The sequence below is a fragment of the Aethalodelphis obliquidens genome, unplaced genomic scaffold (genome assembly GCF_003676395.1).
Source record: "Aethalodelphis obliquidens isolate GAN/ISIS:26980383/991018 unplaced genomic scaffold, ASM367639v1 scaffold75, whole genome shotgun sequence".
NCBI lineage: Eukaryota > Metazoa > Chordata > Mammalia > Artiodactyla > Delphinidae > Aethalodelphis > Aethalodelphis obliquidens.
In genome coordinates this window covers 4,289,172-4,311,854 of record NW_020838019.1, presented here as the reverse complement: position 1 = coordinate 4,311,854, position 22,683 = coordinate 4,289,172, and the positions used below count along the sequence as shown (strand labels likewise).

Here is a 22,683-nt window from a genome sequence, read left to right as displayed (position 1 = left end):
AACATCACCGTGTTGGATGTTTGCAGTTGGAAACCACAGACTGAGTCCCTCTAATGGCAGATTCTTTGAGTTGGGCTGGCGAAGGATGGGGGAAATTCTTCCTTACCCCCACGTGGGCTCTCTGAGGCATGTGGCTGCAGGAGGGGACCAGAAGAGAAAAGTCCTGACAACTACAATGGCATGGGCAAAAGAGAATATTCAGCTTGGAAATGCCCATGAAAATGACCTTCATGTGAACCGTCCAGTCCTCCAGTGGACATGGTGTGCTTCCCATTGGGTTGTCCTGGGATGGGTGCTGAAGCAGCAGGGACCACGCAGCTCTCGCCCTCTGATCGCCCTCCTACCAGAGCCAGCAGATGGATATAAAGCTTTGTGGAAGTCCAGGAGTCTTGGGAGTGCCTGGGGAAGGGTCCCCTTGAGGATAAGGGTGGCAGAAGCTCTAGAGGTGAGGCTGGGCCTTTCTCTGCACTGAGGCAAGTGAGAGTAGCATTCCTCTAGGGAAAGTCTTGAATTCTTCCTGCAGGAAGTGGCAGGTTGGTGAGTAGCGAGAGGTAGGGATGATGGAGCAGGTTTGAGGCCCCAGAGGCTTTGCTGGCAAGGAAACTGGGAAGCTTCAGACGACTGTGAGAGCCCTACAGAGCCGTGAACTAGAACCACGGATATACACAAATGAGCGAAAATCACAGACACCTCACGGAGCGTACAGGAGCCTGTCCCCCTTTACGTGGAGTCACAAACCTGGCAAAATGAATCATGGGGACAGGAGTCAAAATAGTGGTTATTGCTGGGGGAGGGGAAGGAGCTGCCTGGGAGGGGCAAAGGGAGAAGGACCAGGTGCTGGAAAAGCCCCAGAAGTTAACCTGAGGGCTGTACGGACACGTGAAATTGACGGAACACTGCACAGAAAACAAGCGTGCTTAAACAAGGTACCATCTCAATAAGAAAGGCCGCAGCCCCACACAGTCATGCCCGCGGTGGGCGGGGGATCCCAGTTCAGCGCCCCTAAGCGCTGGCGCCCCTCCCTGGCCGGGGTGATGGCTTGCTCTCTGCAGGCGGGCCAGAGCACGACTCCAGACGCAGGGCCACAACCACAGAGCATCAGACTGAGACCTTACCTCGTTGGCACGGAAACCCTGCCCAGGGCCCTCTGTCAGAGGGGGACCTGGATCGGGCAGGGTCCCGCAGACGTGTCCAGAAGAATGGCAGAAACAAGTGGGACCAGAGGGAACCGTCTTGAGCAGAAGTCCCCCAACCCTACCTCCTTTTAGAGTCAAAGCTAGGCCTCTGGAGCCAGGCAGCCCTGAATTTAAGTCCCACTGGCTCTGCCTGGGCCTCAGTTTCCTCATCTGGGAAGTGGGGTGAGGTTCTTGTAAGAATGGGAGAGTACATATAGGAAGCACCTAACCCAGGGCCAGATGTTCACCAGATGGGGAAACTGAGACCCAGGGAACAGACAGACATGCTTCCCTCCATGTGTCAGGACGCTGTGGTTGCAGAGCTCCGAGCTGGCTCCCCCTGCAGCCCCAATTCCCCCCAGGCCGTTCTGCCACCAGCAGGAACACATTCAATCCTGCGGTTCCACCCTGGTCCCCTCCTCTGGGTGTCGGGACACCCAGTCCTGCCCACCATGGCCCTTTGCGTTGGCCCCAGCTACCCCGTCTCTTGGCCTCCTCCATCCTCGCGTATCCCTGATGCCCCGCACGCCTCCCCAGCCCTGCCTGTCCAGACTCCTAGCACGCAAGGCCGGAAGGGGAGTGACATTTGGGGGCAGCAGGGACCCCCTGGGTCTCCCCTCCCACTTTTCCGCAGTGAGCAAGCAGCAGGCTCTGTGCCCATGGCCTCTGGGGAGGAGCTCAGCCTGCCGCTTCTGGTCCTGCCCGCCCGGGAGAGGCCGGCTTATATGCTCGGGAGCACCGCAGTAGAAGTCTGCTTAACCCGTAACTCCTGCCAAATCCCCAGCTCCTTCGGCCTCAGTTTCTCCAAAGCGCACCTCTCCATTCTGTGAGGTCAGAGGGTGAGGGTGAAGGCTGTGAGCTCTGGCAGTCACACAAAGGCTTGGACAGTGAGCAGAGACTGGAGCGGACAGGGCCGGGCACAGCCGAGTCTGTTTATGCCAAACCATCCTGAACACAGCTCTCTTCCTTGGCCACCTCATGCCTGATGGGCTGCCTCAGTCTCCCCAGTGTGATCCTGGCGGTTCCTGCTGTCCCTTCAAGACCCCCTCACCCAGAACGGTCGTCGTGGCCTGGGAACAGCTTCTGTCTTGATCGGGTCATTGGCGGCACCCCCGAGCCCTCGCTGACTCACCCTTCATGCCAGCGGCAATCCCCCCCCTCCCTGGGGTCCTAAATGCCCTCTGACCTCCGAGGCCCCTCCCACCTCCCTTCCCTTTCCCCAGGAGCCGTCTTTTCTCCCCAGGACTGCCAGGAGAGAACTTGAAAACTGGTGGACGTGCACCTGTCTTCATCATGCCAAATGACCTCCAAAATCACCGCCCAAACTCCCCAACATCCTAGCAGTATTGGATTTACAGCTCACAGACTTTCCCACATCCATTATCTCCTTCTGATACATGGCCCCTGTCCAGCCACCTCCCTGCATATCCCGTCATTCAGTCAAACACGGGTTTTGATTTGGATAATACTGACAAAGGGAAAAAACGAGAACATCAAAATCATTTGCCGTCCCTGTAATCTCTGCAGTCAGTGTATTCACTGCAAACTTTTCAGTACACTCGTACAAAACCTTGTATAAACAAAATTAGACAGATCTATTATGAAACGTGTTTTATAATCTGCTTTTTTTCACCTAATATATTGTGGAACTTGGCTCATGTCATTTAAAAAAAAAATGATGTTCTAGAAGCATCTTTAATGGCTGCTGAGTACTCCGTAGTCTAGCTATACCAGAAATTGATCAAGGTCCTGCATCCTTAAGCTTCTCAAGTGTAGCCACGTTGTGAACAATGTTGCCTGTGGTCTTACAGCTAATCTTGGGCATCCTTGTGATCATGTCCTCAGAAAGATGTCCTAGCAACAGAATTGCCAGGTAGAAGAAAAACATCAAGGCTTCTGAAAACTAAGCACACGTGGATGGAACCCCACAAGTGGATTGACTCACAACCTGTGTGTGATTGTTTGGGGTCAGGGGGCTGAGGAAGAACCAAAGCAAGAGAAGTCAGCGGTCTGAGGAGGGGCCTGAGCACATACCAGGCCAAAGCACCCTCAGATGTGAACATGGGGAAGGGGGCTTAGAAAGCAGTGGGGCCCCTGAGTGTCAGAGGACAGCGGAGAGGCTAGCCCCAATCCCCCTATATTAAGGGGTGGAGAAACAGGCCAGAGAGACACCACCCAGAAAGGTGGCGACCTCCAGTTCTGGAGTCTTTCCAGCAGAGCCCTGTGCTTTCTGTAAGGCGAGCCCTGCTGGGGCAGAGCAGGCTGCGCCTCGGTGTGGGAGTGTGGACTGGTCATATCCAACCTGCCAAGCAGAGCCAGGGAGAGATGGTGGGTATGAGCCGGGGTCACGGACATACAGTGGCTATAATCAGCATGAGCGCCTGTGATGTGCCAGGCGCTGGTCCAGGCATTTGGGTCTGTGATGACAAAGTGAGTGAAGGTAGGAGCTATGGCTATGCAAGAGATTCCAGCTCTCGCTCACACAGAAAGCAGTTTATGTGAGCCTTCATCCACATGCAAATCCTTCCCGGATTTTGCTGAAAAAAAGTCTTTGCCACAGTGGCAGAGTCTAGGGTAGTGGTTCTCAAACACACACAAAGAGTGTACAAGACTCACTTGGTGGGGGGAGGGGGAGGGGTTCAAAGTGCAGACTCCAGGGCCCCATGCTGAGAGTATGATTCTGTAGTTTTAGGTGGGGCACTTGAGCCTGCATTCTTTTTTTTTTTAAGTGATGGATGTGTCAGCCCCATCACATATTTTTTTCAGTCTTTATTGAATTTGTTATAATATTGCTTCTGTTTTATGTTTTAGTTTCTTGGCCGCGAGGCACGTGAGATCTTATCTCCCCCACCAGGAATCGAACCCGCACCTCCACCTGCATTGGAAGGCGAAGTTTTGACCGCTGGACGGCCAGGAAAGTCCCTGAGCCTGCATTCTTAAGGGTCCCAGATGACTCAGATGCAGGTGGGCCACAGCCCACTCTTTAGGAAACACTGATGAGAGTGTGGTTGATTTTCATACGGAGACCCTGACAACTTTAGCTGTAGTAAAGTTAGTAGATATTAGGCTCACCCTGACAGTCTTTTCCCACACCCTGTTCCCACCCCGCCCCCAGAAAAGCATGTTTCTAATGAAGGGAGAAATGCATACCAGTTTAGGGGCTTGACATCAGGATCCCATGATTTACCTACTTTCTTCTCATAAAGCTAGGGATTTAGTACTCCATTCTTCAGCAGATCCCTGAGAGAAGCGCTCACACCCGACCTTACGGCATTCACCCAGCAGATGGCACTAACTCATTTTAAATACCATTTGTAAAAGGAGACAAAGCTCAAGATAGATGGAGACAGAGAAAGGGCAAGACAGACAGACAGACAGTGAGAGGACAGTCACAAGCAGAAACGTCCTGAAGTGACACAGAGGGAGCTTAAACCCTCCTGGGTGTAATTTGTAATCTGGTGTGTAGCCTTGACTAATTGCCACGCTTGCTTTCAAAAATCACCTGCTGCTTCCCAAACCTGGGATCTGGCTGCATAGCCTATTATCACCACAAGATGGCGATGCTGTGCCAGGAGGACCAGAAGCACAGGAAAATCTAAGTCTAAAAGGCAATATGAAGGCTTGAGAATATGTCTTGAAAATAAGATCATGGAGGGAGAAGAGAGGGGGAGAGAGACATGTTGATTAGATTTGCAGCCTGTCTCTCAGAGTTCACGATTATGCTATTACCACGACAGCTGCTGCCACCAGCGGCTGCCATTACTGAGGGGTTACCATGTACCAGGCTGTGACAAGCACTCTACATACATACAGTTTCATTTCAAGTTCATCAAGCCTTATGAGGGAAGTTCCACGATGTCTCCACTTCTGAGAGGAAGCATTATGTGGGACACCAGAGGCTTGGACCTCTTGTATTTTCTCAAAAGAAATGGGGACAGTGATCTAATTCTGGCCACCTCAACAATAGTGAATGGGGTGACTTATATGCATAAAAGGCTGAGGGTTCCTTCTTTCACTGAGCAGATATTTGAGTGCCTACTCATGCCTGGCCCTGTTCAAGGTGCTAAGGAAAGAGAACTGAAGGAACTAGAGAAAAATCCCTGCTTCTAGTGCAGAGAGACCACAGTAAAGCACCAGGTGCCAGGAGGGGTGCCATGGAGAAACTGAAGAACCCCAGGGCCAGAAAGCGCCTGCAGGGGCATTTTAGAGGATGCTGGTGGTGAGCTGGAGCTAGTCCCACCGACCCTCAGAACCAATTGTTTAATTTTCAGGAATTTTGTGAGCCCGGTCTTAAACACATCCATTATTAATGTTAAATTATATGAACTTACAATCGTTATATTTAAAAGTTATCATTAAATAAGTCATATTTAAAACTTATTCCTTCCTAATTATTTTACATTTTACAATTATCTAATGAGAAGCACACTTCTTCCGTAAAGGACCGGATAGTAAATATTTTAGGCTGTGCGGAGCATACAGTTTCTGTCATTAACTACTCAACTCTGCCCTTGTATCTTGAAAGCAGCCACAGATATGTAATATGAATGGGCGTGACTGTCTTTCAGTAAAACGTTATCTATAAAAACAGGCTAACAGGCGGTGGGCTGGGTTTGGTCACCCAGCCATAGTCAGCAGCCCCCGGTCTGTACTCAGCTATTCCTGTCTGTCGTATCTGGTTGGTGGATATGCTATATATTGATACTTGTGTGCTAATCCTAGCTACATCTCTTCCCGGTGCCACCTTCAGGGATGTCACACTGGCAGCTTGCAATCAGCCGCTGTGAAAGTATTTACACCTCAAAATTGGCAAACGCTGCAGATCAGGGCTTTTTTTTTCTCCCTGGAGAGCTGGCTGTTAAACATTTACCAGCACACCAGCGGCTAATGTGGTCTGAGAAGGCCTCCCTGGGGACGTGAACTCTGCACGGGAACCTGAAACTGCACTTAAGTCTTTCTGCCCTGCAGCTGCCCATCCCACCCACCAGAGGTAACATACGGGACATAGCTTGGAAACAGATCTGAACAAAACAATCTAAAGTTCGCAGAGATGGCCAGAAAGAGTAAAACACACACTTGTTTAAAACGTAGAGATTCCAGTCTCATAACCCCACCACGACACCCTCCACGGAGCAGCCTTGCTTGTCTGCATTCAGCCACGTAGGACGCACAGCTAAGAAGCCATGCGTCGTGCCCCAAGGCCTGGCCTCATGTATTCCACAGGCTGGTGAGACTCTGCCTGCTGTCAAATGGGATTCAATAGGTACAACCTCGGAGGTCACATTCAACGTCTCACAAAGTAGGGAGGGGTGGCAGAGAGGGACTCAGGAGGCCTCCCTGGGGAAGTCAATTTCAATCCAACTCTTCAAACCTGAGTTCAAACTGCTTTGGAAAAGGCAGTATTTGAAACAGACCTGGGTGCTATTTGTAAGGGGATGGTCTGATGTGTAAGAGTTTTCATAAACTCCTAGCAAAGGGATTAGGTCAAAGCAGTGGATGCAACTTGCAAGTTTCCGTGGCGCTTTTGCAATGGAGGTCACTGCTGGGTAAATTACTCTACCTTTATGATGTCCAGTTCAGTCTTCGCTCACCTAATTACTTCAATGAGACCACAAACTACTCCCTCTTCCAATAAAATTCAGCATTGCGCAACAGCCCTCCAAAAGTGGCAACTTGCACGAACCTGACTGTCCACAGTTCAGTGTAAAGGCTGCCCCCCAAAACACTGAGCCCCTTCCTAAGAGCTTTCCCACCTTCTTACCTAATCAACCTGGTGGGTTTTCTTTTCTGTTTGTGACATCTAAGTTTCTACACACCTTGGAATATTTCCTGAACAGGATAGCATCTTCATTATGCCCCTTGAAGGATATCTTCATTCAAGCCCTCTTCAGAAGTAGTGACATTCACCGTTTCCAAATCCTTTCTCTGGCCTCTAGAATACATCCCACATAGATTTCCAAGGCTTTCTCAATAGTCTGGGCCATGAGCTTTACAACAGACTTTCTACTTCCCCTTTGGAGCCCGTCCAAGTCCATAGTCCTCTTTATCAGAGCAGAAGTTCCACCAGGGAACGACAGGTGGATTATGTTTCCCTCAAAAAACTCCATTCCCCCTGACAAGTGTCCCCCGATCCCGGCTGCATGTTGGACTAATGAAATGAGCTGTGAAAAATGCCACGTGCCTGTGGCCCCGTTGTCACCGAGCAGGACCCTGTGAAACCTTCCTGGGACAGATGCCTACCCTATATCCTCTGCTTTAGCTCCTCTCTGAAGCACCTAGATAATAGCATCTGATGCATATTTCCTGAGTTTTTCAGATGCTAAAACCACCACCAAATGGAAGAAATTTACTACTTGATGATCATGAGCAGTAGCCCCCAGACCTTCTGGCACCTATGGATTGATGACGTTAACCCCTGTGACAACACCTTGTTACCTCACCATCAACCAATCAGAATTGTGCATGAGCTGATCACATACCCTGGGACCCTCCCCCCTCCCCTGGCCTTTCAAAGTGCTTTGCCGAAACTCTTTGAGGAGTTGGGGGCTTTGGGGGCACGAGCCACCAGTTCTCCTTGCATGGCCCTGCAATAAACCTTTCTCTGCTCTGAACTCTGTTTCAGTTTGCTTGGCCTCACTGTGCATCAGGCACGGGAACTTGCGTTTGGCAGAACCATCTGCAGACTCCAGTGGGTTCGGATGGGCACAGGCATGAGTTATCTTAAAAGCCTCCATCCGTGAATTCAGTCCGCGGCCAGGATTGAGAACTGCTGCTGTAGGCAGCACAGCCCTTCTCAGGAAAGTGAGGGACAAGAGGCCTCAGCAAGTCAGGAAAGGAGCAGGGAGCCAGGACCCAGGAGAAGAGGCCTAGAGAGGCCATGGTCCTCTGCCAAGCAGGTAGCCTGCCTCCAGCAAGGTCTGGCTTTGACTGGCCACATCCACAGGTGGACACAAGCGTATAAACTATCACTGTCTCACTGACACACCCACAAAGAGAAAGAATGGATCTATGAAAAAGCATGAAAACCCTTGAGTCTGAACAAAGGAAAATCTGAGTGATGTTAAAATGGCAAAGTTTCATTATCACCAATGTGCCATTCAGCTATGCATTTCTGAAACAGGAAAGTTCTTGAAGGTTCTATATTCATACGAATATTGCCAACTCAGACCATTCTGGCTTTCTTACCTTGGCATAACAAGTGACTTAAAATACAAGTAGTAATTCCTGTAGAAGGCTTGTTATATCAGTTACCTAAAAGAAGGTAAAAGTTTCGGTCCTTATAGCATCATGTAATCATGCCTCTGGATTATACAGAAAAGTAAACTGTTTAACTGCCTCCTTGGCAGCTGTGAGGGACCAGGACACACTATTCTATAGTGTGTCAACAGTTTTGTGCCCATGTTTAGAGATGAACAACTTCCGGCTGGATTAGAGACTGGTGGATCAGAGCTTGGAGGTACCAGGTTATTTCAAGAAACTACAAGGAGTCATGATGTCAGGAGGCGACCCAGAGGCCACTGGCATATCTCCCACAACAGGAAAAGTCTGTAAGGTTTTCTAAAACAATTGTGATGATGGCAGAGACTTGAGGAAGACACAGGTGTGCCCGGTACAGCATTTTCCTAAAGCAATCTTCTTTCCCGGCACCACTGCAAAAACTTATGAAGTTGTACTCAATTCTAGTCTTCCCATAACCCAAAACCCTTCCCCAAAGAAATCAAGGAAAAGGAACCATACAAATTTAATTTTAATGATACAGAAATAGTATATAGTACATTTCTTTCCACAGCTGCACTTCAATCATCTCTAAAAAATTTAACAAAATTAAGGCTAAATCAGAGCAATCTGATAGTAAAGGGATATTTTATGTGGTTTTATTTTTAAAGAATGTCTTCATAAATATAGAATGTTCATCAGGCCAAAAAAAAAAATGTTGAACGAGATACCAAATATGGGAAATGCAATACAAAATGTGCTCCTTTATACCAATTTCCTAATAACCACGACTTCCCTGGGAGGTTCCAAATAGGATTTTTTTTTTTTTTTAATGAATGTTTCTGACAGGATACTATGACTTTCTGAAGTACTATAGGCCATTTTAGAAAATAAAACCAAGGACAGTTGAGTCTCCAACACAATCTCTATTGAAAAAATGAAAAGCAAAAGTGGACAAGGTTTAAAAGTGCAGGAGAATTCCATCTGAGACTGCGATGCCCCCAAGGATGATCCCACCATACCTGGCCTTTCCCCCACCCTGTGTTATAGAAAGACTTTAACATACAGTGAAAATAACTGGCATCACTGACAAGACAGAGAGTCAGGAAAGCAAATGGGGTTCTTGAGTGACCTGCTCCACACACTGATGTTCACTGTGAACGGGAAGAAGGCATGTCCTTCTTTCCCCCTTTTTCATTATCCTTGGCCATATTTGCTGGTTAGCTTTTTACCACCACTTTCTGACTCAAGAAAGACCCTTCGGCTGTTCCAGGATTTAGAGTAAGATGAAGAGTCTTTTTTCCTCTCTTTTCCCTCCAATAAAGCTTCTGAAAGGAAACTAGACAATGCAGTGCTGACTCCCTGCAGGAAGCCTCGCTCTCTGCAGTCCCAGTCTCTGAGCAGCGACATAGGCCTGCGAGCAGAGAACCCACCTTCACAGGCTGGGTACCACACCTGGTGGCCTTCCCTCCTCCACCACCCCAACTCGCCTTGGGAAATTCCAGTATTATTTTCACTGAAGGAGAATTGTGGGTGTGTTAACATCACTGACCCCTAGAAAAGGTAGTTTTATTTCGTCATTATAAGCCTTAGAGTCCCCCTACTTTAACAAGGACAGTTTATGACCAGAATCTTCTCATACAGGGTTAAAGTTTTCATTATAAAGTAGCAGCTAGTTAGTTTACATTTTTTTCTATAACTTTGCATAAGAATTTTGTTTTTCCATTTCTTTGGTTCCCAGAGCCTCAATTTCCCCTAAAGAAATTAAATGAAATGCAAATAGCCAGGTAAATAACATCCAATACCCTCTTTAAGTCTTAAGTGTGTTCCAAAGATGGCTAAAACCTCTAGGAAACAGCGGGCTGAGGCATAGATACTAAAATGCATTTCTTATATAAATTCACATGTAAACACAGAAAAACAATATGACAAACATACAATTACCCACGTGAATGTAGAGTAATTAACACAATAACATTCTATGATCACACAATCACATAAGGAGAAGGTATTTGCGAGATCTTTCAGTTCAGTGCTTCTCAAATCTGGCTGATCATCAGGGTCACCTGGTTGGGCTTTGACATTTCCTAGACCCCATCTGTGAGGAGTCAGATCCAGCATGCATAGCCAGGGACCCAGAAATTTCTTCTTTTCCTATAAAATTCAACAGTCCCACCCTCTTGCTATATAGAGGAGGACACTAAGGCCCAGAGAAGTCAAGACGTTGCCCAAGACTAACAGAGCAAGCGACAGAGAAAGGGCTAGCACCAGCTCTCTTGTCCCCTTGTCCACCACTTTTTCTGTCACACCTCACTGCGTCCCAGAGCTTTCCCTCGACCTGGTACCCTTACACTTAGGCTAAGCAGCCTTTAGTAGACATTCTGTTGTTAGAAGTAGGTGGTAAGCTGCCTGAGGGCAGGGACCATGTCTCATGTTCCTTCTGACACAATCCTAGGTTATAAGTGTCTAAGAAATACTTGTTGGCAGGCAGTCCCTCAGCTAAGGCCTCATTCTGTATTTTCCACTCACATATCTGTCTGCAATCATCCACATAGACGCAAAATCATCTAGCTGGATATCGAGATCCACCTGAGGAGGGCAGTAACGCCTCTGAATTTATGAAGGTGCCATGTTCACACAACAGGAATTTGAATGACTATGCAAGTTCCATAAGGATTACCATGTCTTCCCCTTGTTCCTGAATTACGTGAATTATGAAAAAAATAATAATATTAAATGAATCCATGGGATAGAAAGAAGTTATTTACCTATAATATTTGGCAAATATGAATTATAAAAATCCTCAACTAGTCCAGGGAGATAATCCTTAGCAACTGTAACAACTATATTTTATTGAGTTTTGTTACTGTTTCTCTTGGTTTGCAATGTGTAACCCTAGTCTTATAAAACATTCTTTTGTGGATGGAGTCAAACTCCTTCATAAAGCTGATAGCGAGGGACTGAACACATTACGGCATGGTTGCTCTCCCTCCCCACCCCACATGTATAAACTCTCACACACACACACTTACACGTGTGTACTTAATGGAGGTGGGGGAACATGACTTGTTTTATAAATAAGATGATTCTACTATATTTCCATCTTGATTGTAGATATGATACGGAAGAAAGGAAAACAAAAACATTTGAAAAGCCAACAGGAAAATATTAAAGAAAATTTAAGGCTGAAAAGTAAATAAATCAACAGGCACATGGGCCACTGGTGCCACACAGCCCAGCCCTGCCTGTGCCCACCTGACACACGGGCCTCTGCTGGACCAGGAACAAGACAGGACTGCGGGGGAGCAGGGAGGACACCCAGGGCCGGAAAGGACCCCGCTTCCCCAGGAACCACCACAGCAGGCCCTGCCTCCCTTTACTGGGTACTCCCTCCCCAGATAATGCTAAAAGAACTGTCAGCATTCTTCAGCTAATGCTTGAAGAGTCTGTCCTTAGAAATCATTTATGGATGAGGCCCCTCCCACTTGAAAGCGCCTCCACCCGCCTCGGGACAAGGCACAGGCACCCTCACAAGTCCTCTTCAAGTCTTCCGCCGCGAGGGGCCGGGCACGGCAGAGCTTCCTCAACTTGTACTTTGTTGTAATTTTTACAGGAAAGGCACTGTCTTCTCTTTTTTAACTGTTAAGTCCAGTCCTACCCAGATATAGAGTCCTAGTCACTCCTCCAGACAGCCTTTTCAAATCACATTGATAAGCTCCTTCATCCATTTCCTCCCCAGCACGTACTGATTACGCGGTGACTGGACTTCCGGAAGGTCAGGACTGGGTGGGACCACAGACATCCTGTGTCCCATGCTCCTCACCTGCCCCGGGGTGACACGGCGGGGTCACCCCCACCCCCCGATCTAGGAACCATCTCACCCCCCACCCAGGCACTGAGCAAAACTTCACGCACAAGTTGCGGACTTCTTCATTCCAAAACTGAAAAAATCACGATATGAAAGAACTTTTTGTACCTTATTATGATTTATAAAGCTAATAAATATTAGGAAAATGGAATGACAGAACCAAAAAGTAAACGTGACTTGAAAAAGAAACAATTGCAGGGTTTGCAAGGATTCTCTCCCTTTTTTTGGACATTCAATGTTTTATGAAGTCATATGCTAGACACACGACAGCCTCTGCCTTTCCGCGCGGTTGGGAAGTCATTCCAGAGAGACGATGACGCCATACAACACATCCCACGGCACTTACATTTACAGCCTATGCTTCTAGTCTACAACAGACACACACTACGGATATTAGCTACAAAAACATTCATCTTCTACTTATCTAATCAGGAGGAAGGCAAAGCTGCTGCTAACATTTCAATAAAATATCTGATTCGTAATGGTCATTATCTCAAGGGAAATCAGATGGAATTTAATGCGGGTACTGATCTAAGTTCTGGACAGTCTTATCTAAAATAGTAGAGGTTTAGATATCCAATACATCTCTTCAGGGAAATTTTAATGAGTGATTCTATATGCCAAATTTATTTTCTTATGAACCATATATATTTGTGTAGGAATATATTTATCACCCCAACGCTTTAATAAAACTTACTGTGCCCTGTTGCATACAATAGAGAGCCTTAAAAAAAAAGCTGTTAGCTGACAGTTACTACTATGAATGTAGAGCTTCAATTGCTGTATACGCTAATCCTCCAGGAAAACTACATCCAAAATGGACATTTTATGACAAAATCACTCATTTATATCAAAACCAGAACAAATAGAAAACACCACTAAGGGAATTTAAATACTTTTCTGACCACTACTGCAGAAACACAGAAACTCAGCAGATTTCAGACATGCAGGAATCAGCACTATACAGGGAAGAATTAACAAATCAAACTCAGTACAACTTTAATAACTGGATTGAAAGTAGACTCTTAATAAAACCAAAATATATCCTCCTCAAGGCAACCATCAGCTACAAAGGAAAAATGATTTCATATCCTTGGTCCATAAAGAAGACACATTTATTTACATTCTCAATGGACTAAAAGAGGTTTTAAACTGTCACAATTAAAATTTTATGCTTCCAAAAATATCTTATGATCAATGCACTTAACTTAAAGCTTCAGGTATTAATAACTTCATTTAGGCATCTTAAAAAACCAACACAAACATACTTTCTAGAGTGCAAAATGCTTCTTATTAAATACTTTAGTAACACAAAAGCAATTTGTTTTTAAACGCAGGAATCCTCTTCTGAAGGATCATCACCACAAAGACATCCATTGCCGGCAATGGACGTTGAACAAATCTGCCAGCTCGCGTGAAATGCAACATTAAAATTGTGCATTGGGTTTCTGCACCTGTCCAGATGACCCTGTTTATTTGTACAAACTCATTGTTGGACTCTGGTACATGCACATGTATGCATCACAAAGAAGTCTTCGTGCACAGCCTTGGATTCTTCTGGAGTCCAAGGAATGCAGATCTTCTAGAGACATTTTCAAGTACTCTCCTACTTCTGGGCATGGGGTAACCTGAGGAATGTTGAAGCCATTCTGACCACCTACGGAAAAGAGGAAGAGCTGTATTTAGGGCAGTCAAGTTCTAAACCCTTTTGCTGTCCTGCCCCACCAAAGTAATTTTACAATTCCATAATTTAGTTAAGGCTAATTCCCAGGACCTGAAAGACCTTATTTTACTTCTGATTTCTAGAAGTTAAATCCTCCTGTTAACTCCTGACAGTCTCATTTCTTGGTTTCTGAAAGGATTCCGGGACCAACAGTGAATACTATTGATAAAAGGACACATATCCTGAGCAAAGTCCAAAACCTACTTCCCAGGCTTCTCTGTGTATTCAATCAGGGAATAATGTTACACACACATACGTACACGCACTCAACTCTTCACATTCCCAAATCCCTTCCCAGACGCAAGCACCCCTCCCTGTATGCTTTACCATGAGCCTGTCCAGTTTAGGGCAGATCTAGTAAAATGAATACCATTTTATCCCGCTAAATTTAAAATATGTATTTGTGTGATTCTCGCAAGGTTTTGTTCTACATTTCGTTAGACTGAATGAAGATGCTATGAGGCGTGGTCTTAGGGATTCCAGGAAAGGCTTTAGCCTCCCAGTGGCTTTTCTAAAATCGTCTGGAACCCTTGTGCTTTTGAGTTACATGGCTAAATGCAAATTTTAACTGGGGTAAGGACCTATTTACAGTTGGGGCTGTGCTATATCCCTCAACCGTCTGAGAGTTGAGAAAACGTTGAGAACCCTTGGGGTACAGCTTGGGCATCTGATCAAGAGGCTGCCACAAGGTGGCGTCCTAGGTCACCAGAGGGCCACACCAGAAGACTCGGGGTCTGGAGCGTGAGAGTGACTAAAGGAAAAACGGAAGAGAACTGGAAGTACGTGTAAGTCATACTTCACAACCTGGCCTAGGACCAGTCCTAATCTGTAAACTCTATACAGGCAGGGGTACAGCTGTTTTGACAACTGTTTCATTTTTGAAACCTACTAGAGCCCCAGGCACTTCACATGCACTCATTAGGTATTTGTTAAATAATGACTAAACATCCTAGAAAGCAGCCTAGAAGGTGCAGTATGTTCCCCACTTAAGGAAGACAGATTACACACAGAATAAGCTTATTTTTCCAAAGAAGACATTTACTTCTATTCTTAGCTTTGTCATCTAGAAGACAACAGAAAAAACATAAGCACCGAGGTCAGAAGGACTGAATTAAATACAAGCTCTGAGACCTTAGGCACCTTAAATCTCAGCTTTAGTAAGAGAAAAATAGGAATCATTCCCATCTTGCAAGGATTTAGGTATAATGACGTAAGGTACCTCCCTGACAGCTTGGCACGTAGGTATTTAGGAAATGGTGACTATGGTACAGAAAATAAGAGAAGCCTGAAAGTCAAAGACGACAAAGCTGAAAACCTTTCAGCCCTAAAGAAAGAAATTTCCGGTTCATTTTTTTTTCTTTTTTTTAAAAGACTCTATGCATGTCAAAATAGCACAACAATATTATCCCTTCGTTTAGTAGCAGGGCTGTTAATGCATTTCAAGATTTCGGACTACATCACCAAGGTATTCCTGAATGGCTTTTCCCAACACTATTTTATTACTCAGACCAGGCTAGCCCACTATGGTTATCCCACTACAAACTCAAATGTCGCCACATGTAGAAAAGGTCTGGAAAGTACCATCCCGATCAGCCATGCTGTCAAAGAAGAGCCAGGCAGAGTCGTCTTTCCCGTACTTCACAAAAGCGACATAGTGGCTTGTTTCTATGCAGAGGACAGCAAATAACTCCATCTTCTGACGGGGGATGCAGCCGTGTCTCCAATCCCAGTCGGGTAAATCTTTGGGAAGTGACACTGGGTTATATTTATGATTCAGCCTCTTGGGATGAAGGTGGACCTGAAAGGGAACATGAAGAGAATGCCATTAAGCCGCCAAACTCAATGTTTGACGGGAATGAATGCCACTTACTCTAACTGAATACATCCTCACAAAGAGCAACTGAGTACTTGACAGAAGTCCATCAAATCAGCAGAGGCGGCATAAACAATACCATTTAATTATGGAATTTTTAAAGTTAATTATGATTCTGAAAACTTTTCAAAACCTGAAATCTGTTTAAACTACAAATGATTCACTGTTTATTAAGAGAATATCCATTAAGTGAAGTCAAACTTACTTGAGTGTTGCAGGTTTTACAAAACTGCTTGATTTTTCCAGCTGAGATGTCAGGGTCATCGTAGCATTCTCTACACTCATACATTGCGAGCCCTCCACATATCCGGCACTGCCTAGGGGCTGAAAACGTTGGGGGTGGCGGGGAGTTAAGGGGTCTTTAAAAATGCATTCTTTCATTAAAAAGATTAAAAAGAAAAGTTAAGCTTTAAAAAGGATAATGCTCATGGACTCAGTGAAGTCCACCCCTCCCCATCCCCATAAACTTATTGGATTTTCTTGGATTCAGGATATCTTTAAAAACATTTTCTCTGACCAAATGACAATTTTTTAAAAATAATATATTCTAGAGTGTTTCCCCGATAATAAAATTTCTATTGATGAATATGCAAAGATACAAGAGAGTATAAATAAAAAAACCGAAAGCATCTACAATTTCAGTTAGCAAGAGACAACCACTGTCAATCCAACTGTGAATTTTCTCAGATAATTTTATATCTGCACACTCATATAACTCGGCGCACGTGTGTGTGTGTGTGTGTGTGTGTGTGTGTGTGTGTGTGTAGCTCCTCTTATAGAAAATATCAGCATACTCTCCTTTTCACTTATCATTACATCATGACCACTTTCATATAACACTGGTCTTCAAAAACATGAATTTTAATGGCAGTAGTTTTGTTGTAGAGATACACCATAATTCACTTAACTACTCTCATTAACATATAGAGTGCTTCTAATTTCTTACTCATAAACAATTTACATATGAAATATTGATTTACATGTCTGATTATTTTTTCAGAATAAATCTTTTTTTTTTTTTTTTTTTTTGCGGTACGCGGGCCTCTCCCGTTGCGGAGCACAGGCTCCGAACGCGCAGGCTCAGCGGCCATGGCTCAGGGGCCCAGCCGCTCCGCGGCATGTGCGATCTTCCCGGACCGGGGCACGAACCCTCGTCCCCTGCATCGGCAGGCGGACTCCCAACCACTGCGCCACCAGGGAAGCCCCCAGAATAAATTTTAGTATAGTATTTCCAGGCTCTTCAGATACCAAACTGTCCTTTAGGAAACTCATATCCTGTTAGACTCACATTCACAATTAACGTGAATGACCTGACAGACCATTTCTGAAAAACAAACAAAAAAATCTTATACTTACTGTCTTCAAGTAAATCTGTTATATTTAATTCCAGAGAAGGAAAAATTTTTTTAAATAGTTTAAAGTCTTTTCCAAATCGAGGCATCTGAATAATCAGACATGATGGTGCCTAAAAAAAAAAAGATACATAATTTTAGAAGCAAAACGCTGAAAAAAAATTTCCCTGAAATAGTTGATTGTCAAACCAAGCAGTGGTTCCACCATAACATGGACGGCTACTCCGTGTTCACAAATGGGATCCACATGTGAAATGGACTGTGAAGGCAGAGCACCACGGAGCCACAAGCCTCAAGTAGTCCAAGATCTATGGACATGTGGACACGGAAGTCAGGCAGTTCAACAACCTTGGGTCTCAAATAATATGATGACCATGCAGAGTCATCTACTTTGGGTTTATATTTTTTAAAGGCTTTGGAAAAACCTGAAGGACACTATTCCTTATATTTCAACAAATAAATAACGGTAGCTGTTAAGGTTTTACCAGAACATTCCTTCAGAGATGGACACAATGAAAATGAACCACAAGCATGTACTACTAAGATCATGAAGATACTCAGTAAACAGTAAAAGAAAAGTAATTTAAATCACTTGTTCATTTACAGTAAGTGAATTTTGTTTTTTATTGAAGGAGGAAAAGTAAACATTTTTTTTGATATATTTGGATAATATGCTTGGGTAAAATTTTTAATTGGGTAAAATGTTAAGCTGGGTGAAAGGACAACAACAACGAAAAAAAGCAAATCTTCTTTGCTTTAAGCTACTTAAAAGTTTTCAAGTTACAAATTAGAATGATATTTTCTATGGCACCAAAAATCTAAAAAGTTCAATCAATTCTAAGGTATTTTCTACATGGACAAAGTTGAAGCATGGCATATTTTTTTTTAAATTTGTGTTTTGTTAACAATTTGTGCTCCTAATTGTTCTCAGTAGGTTAAAAGTAATAGTTATAGAAGCTATAGTTGTCTGGAGAACCCTAATGACTTGCATAAAAAATACAATAAGTAATTATCACTAACCTCAGCAAATTTCAGGTTGCTGTTGATAAAAGACCATTCTAATAATTGCTGAATTGTAGGAACTCCAACTTTCTCATTTTTTTCCATAAAAATCTGATAGAAGTAACAATCTTGAACTTTCTGACCTGCTGATCTAAAAATATGCAGAAAAAAGCCAGATAATTTATTTATGAAATGCATCAAAAAGTGAAGTGGTTCCAGAGGCATTTGAGAACAGAAAAACTGTTGAGAACAGAAACCGATGGTGCAACTCTGACCATAAAACCAATGGTGCAACTCTGACACTCAGAACAACAGGGGCAGAGACAATCATTTAGATAAAATAATTAAATGTACTTATGCATAAGACCTTGCAAATGATTTCTTGTTTAAGTTCTCATACTGAAAAGCTGCCTTAGTGATTAGAAGAAAAATAATGCAATAACATCCACAGTCAAGAAGCACTGTGTGAACAATAAAAACCAGAAGCTAACATCACTTGGTTCAACTTAACCACCGAAGCTAGAAAGGAGCAAACGGCATTTAATGCTTGAAACAGGAAAGTTAATTTGTACATGCCTGAATGGGACAGACCCTAAGAGATCTTCCAGATGCAACTTTTCATTTCTAAAATAAAGGCCCTGAGATCTGGGGAAGGATAATCCTTCCCAGTAACTCAAAATCAGAGCCAGGTATAAAACCCAGGTGTCCTAACAACTGCTTACTATTCTTTGCACTAAAGCATGCTGTCTCTTTAGACGGTCACTCACTTATTCAACAAACACCAAGTTAGGGCCCACTATATGCCAATCACCGTGTTACCCTTATATTGAACATTTTCCCTTCTAAATATTTTACTTCAGAATGCATGAAAATTCAAGACTAACTCTACTAAAAGAATCAATAATCTTTCAATTTACTATTTACCCTTTTTAGCAGAATTTCTGCATATAGAATCAGACTGTTTACAATTAGATTTATAAGTACAGTTCAAGATTTTGAGGGAAAAATATTAACATAGTTTTCACAATAAAATCTCAGCTATTGAGAGGCCAACCTCAGAAACCCTCAGTTTCCCAAAGCAACTTATAGCCTGAAATAAACACAACTTATTTGGTAACAAAGCAAAGATTCTTGGGAAGCTACAACAAAAAAAGAAAAAAATGATAGCCAAAAAACCTGAAGGTTATGCTGTACCAATATTTTAATTGGTTACAGATGACAATAAAAGGCCAGCATTTTTCTGGCCAAAAAGCAAAAAAGCATTACCAAAAAAAGCCATTAAAAAAAGCCAAAAAGCCAAAAAGCATTGAAAAAAATTAATAGGTAACAGAAAAAATAAGACTGGAAACTAAGAAAGCAGAAAGTAGTAGAGGTCAGTAGTTGCAAAAATTAGAAATAATAATAGTGATGGGGAGGGGGATGGTGGTTGGAGGGAGCATGGAGTGGCAAACACGAGAGATGGGAACCAGAAATGAGGATGTAATACCAACAGCTTTGGGATACTGGGACAGAAAAACTGGAGGCGGTGAGGGGGGCAGCAACCACTCAAACCTCATAACTAAAGTTTTAGAAGGCTAATATCCTAGGGTAATTAGCTGGGCATTAAGACACACATATAAAAGAATCACAACAAAACTGGTGCTGTTGTACAAAACCATGAAATTTACATTGCTGTTTATCACCAAAAACATCTAAGAGCAGAAGGGTACAAATGTTGTATTAACCTTAAAAGAAAACAGACGTCTACAGAGAAGACAAAAGTATCCATGGGTTTGCATAATATTGGTCTATCTACCTTTGTAACACAGACCATAATGGGTAGTCAACTAAAACTTTTTACAGATTCTGGATTATCTAGTACTATGGAATATAGCATATCCATGTACTAAGAATTGCCAGTTCTATTGTTCTATAATGAGAGGTACTCAGTAATACAACCTGAATATTCCCTTATATCTGCTTCCTGATGCTGATCTTATTCCGGTTATTTTTCTTGTAATGCTTTACCTCCATCCATTAGCCTCTCGCATTAGTGGCTATGACTTTAGCTTCACCTTAGCACCCCATACACAGTAATTATTATTACTACTACCATCGTTGTTATTGTTTTTAAGTATGAAGGCTTTACTTACCCACATTTACCAATTTCTTGCTTGGCTTTCTTGCATGTCACTCCTTTATTCTAAATTCAGTTTTATGTTATTAAAGTACACCCTGTAATAAGTCTCTGACTGGTAATTTAGTCTTGGTTCTTCCAGCTCAGGAATTTTATGCATCTTTATTCTTAGAAATTAAGTCTGTCAAAAATTCCAAAAAATCTTCAGCTATTATCTCTTGAAATATTGCTTCTTCCCTATTCTCTCTAGTGTCTCCTCCTACAATGACAATTAGAATTTGTCTTCCATGTCTCTTATCTCCTCTTTCTTGTTTTCTAACTCTTTATCGCTTTGGGATACATTCTGGATAATTTCTTCAGATCTATCTTTCAAGTAAGCAATTCTCTCTTTAGCTGTGCATACTGCATTCAGTGAGGTACCCTCTCCCAGCCATATATACATATATGGCTATATATATATATAACTACATATATAGTTTTTTATTGTATTTTGGGGAGTTTTATTTTTGTTTTTCTTTGTTATCAAATTTGCATTTATCCTCCATAGGTATCTAAGTTCTTCTTTTTTCTCTTAAGCTATTTAAGAATATTCATATTAAGAATATCATTTTAGAATAGTCTCTTTTAGACTACTTTACTATTTCAAGGTTTTAAGGTACTCTTCCTCCTATTTGTTGCATCAGCTGATGCTCCCTCAGTCAGGAAGACAGGCTCATGGAGGGGAAGCATGACACTTGGGAAAAAACTGCTAACTTTTAAAGTTTTTTTTTTTTATCTTTTTATAATCTTCAAACTAGTGATTCTCAATATGAAGAGGTTGCTGAATGGGGAGGAGAGGCAGAGCTTCCCAGGGCCCTCTTCAAACTCCACAAGACCTTCAGACACTGAGACATATTCCTATATGTGACTGACCCTTCTTCACCCACTCTGAGAATCACTGCAGTATTCATCCTATGTACATCCTGTTCTCTGCAGTATTCATTCTATGTAACACACCAGGAGTGTATTACAACCCAAGGTGTGTTGGGCTATGCAAAAAAAGAATGAAAACTGTTTTAATCATCTGAAATTTATCTCTTCAAGATGAAAAACAGAAGTGATTTTTTTTCCTCCCAAATTGCCTGGCAGATTTCCTACATCATGTATTCAATATATATTTCCTTCCTCCTTTGTGTTTGAAGGTCGACTTATAAAATACTGAAATACCACATATAGTTAATTCTATATCTGGGCTTTCTATTCAATTCTATCTATCCAATTTCTAATTGTATACCAGTACCACACGGTTTTAAATGTCTGTTGTTTTGTCTTTATAGCTTATAATAGAGTTCTTTAAAAAAAAAAAACTGCAATGTTTTCACCCATTTCATCTTGTAGAGAATTCTAAAATCATTTTACTAAGTTCCAGGAAAAAAAAAAAGTTAAGATCTTGATTATGTACAAGTTATTTTGTAAACATTAACATCCTTGAGTTATTTAATCTTCCTACCTGGAACACAATCTTTCTCACTAATTAATTAAATCACCTTTTAGCTCTGTGCAAGTCTTCTTTAAAAACCTATCTCAGTAAAATTGATTTCTTAGCATTTTATACTTTCATGAAGTATGAAATTATCTCTTTTTCATATTTGCTAGTGGGGATACCAGAATATGACTGATTTCTCCATGGTTTTTTCCTGCATGGTCAAATTACAAATTCTTGTGTTAATACTAGTAGTTTCTAAACAATTCTCTAGGATTTTCTGGGTATACATATAGCTATGACCTTATTTGAATGGATAATAAATATATCCTATCTTATTTCATTAGCTAGAACTTCCAAAATAACATCAAACTATAACTTCAGTACTGTCCACCCTTCCCTCCATCCTTCTTACTCATCAATTTGACACTGGCATCAAAGAACATCACTTAAGACACTGAAATGAGTAAGAATACTTGTCTGTGATTAGGTTTTAGGGAAGTAAATAGTATATAAGCAAGATTTTTCAACAAAGAAACCCAGACTAAAATGTAAAAAGGCCCAGCATTCAATCTGGAAAGTTCATCAATTTAGAACATCTCACTAAGAACTTCACTGTATTAGATTCAAGGCTTTCACTGAAGATGGGGGGAAAAAAGACCAAGTTATAAAACTGAGAACAAGAGAGCTAATTTAGAGCTAAATTAATTCTTTGACTAATGGGTTGTCAAAAACAGTGCTCCCACAGTGTTTGATTGAGTTGAATAATATTCTCTTAAAAGGATTCATTAATTTAAATTACAAAAATATTTACAGGGCTTCCCTGGTGGCACAGTGGTTGAGAGTCCGCCTGCCGATGCAGGGGACACGAGTTCGTGCCCCGGTACAGGAAGATCC

The 22,683-nt window shown here is 42.8% G+C and overlaps 1 protein-coding gene across 5 annotated transcripts in view; it reads right to left on the bottom strand.

Annotated features, from left to right (window-relative positions):
• Nucleotides 1-8,903: 8,903 nt before the first annotated feature.
• CYLD (CYLD lysine 63 deubiquitinase) overlaps nucleotides 8,904-22,683 on the bottom strand; it is a 62,075-nt gene continuing 48,295 nt past the window's right edge. For all 5 annotated transcript variants that reach the window (XM_027092226.1, XM_027092229.1, XM_027092225.1 and 2 more), the window contains 5 exons: nucleotides 18,227-18,359; nucleotides 17,211-17,319; nucleotides 16,060-16,178; nucleotides 15,563-15,779; nucleotides 8,904-13,915 (listed from right to left, as the gene is read on the bottom strand). In XM_027092226.1, coding sequence (XP_026948027.1) covers nucleotides 13,731-13,915; nucleotides 15,563-15,779; nucleotides 16,060-16,178; nucleotides 17,211-17,319; nucleotides 18,227-18,359 — 763 coding nt within the window. In that variant the 3' untranslated portion in view covers nucleotides 8,904-13,730. The remainder of the gene's footprint in view (nucleotides 13,916-15,562; nucleotides 15,780-16,059; nucleotides 16,179-17,210; nucleotides 17,320-18,226; nucleotides 18,360-22,683) is intronic.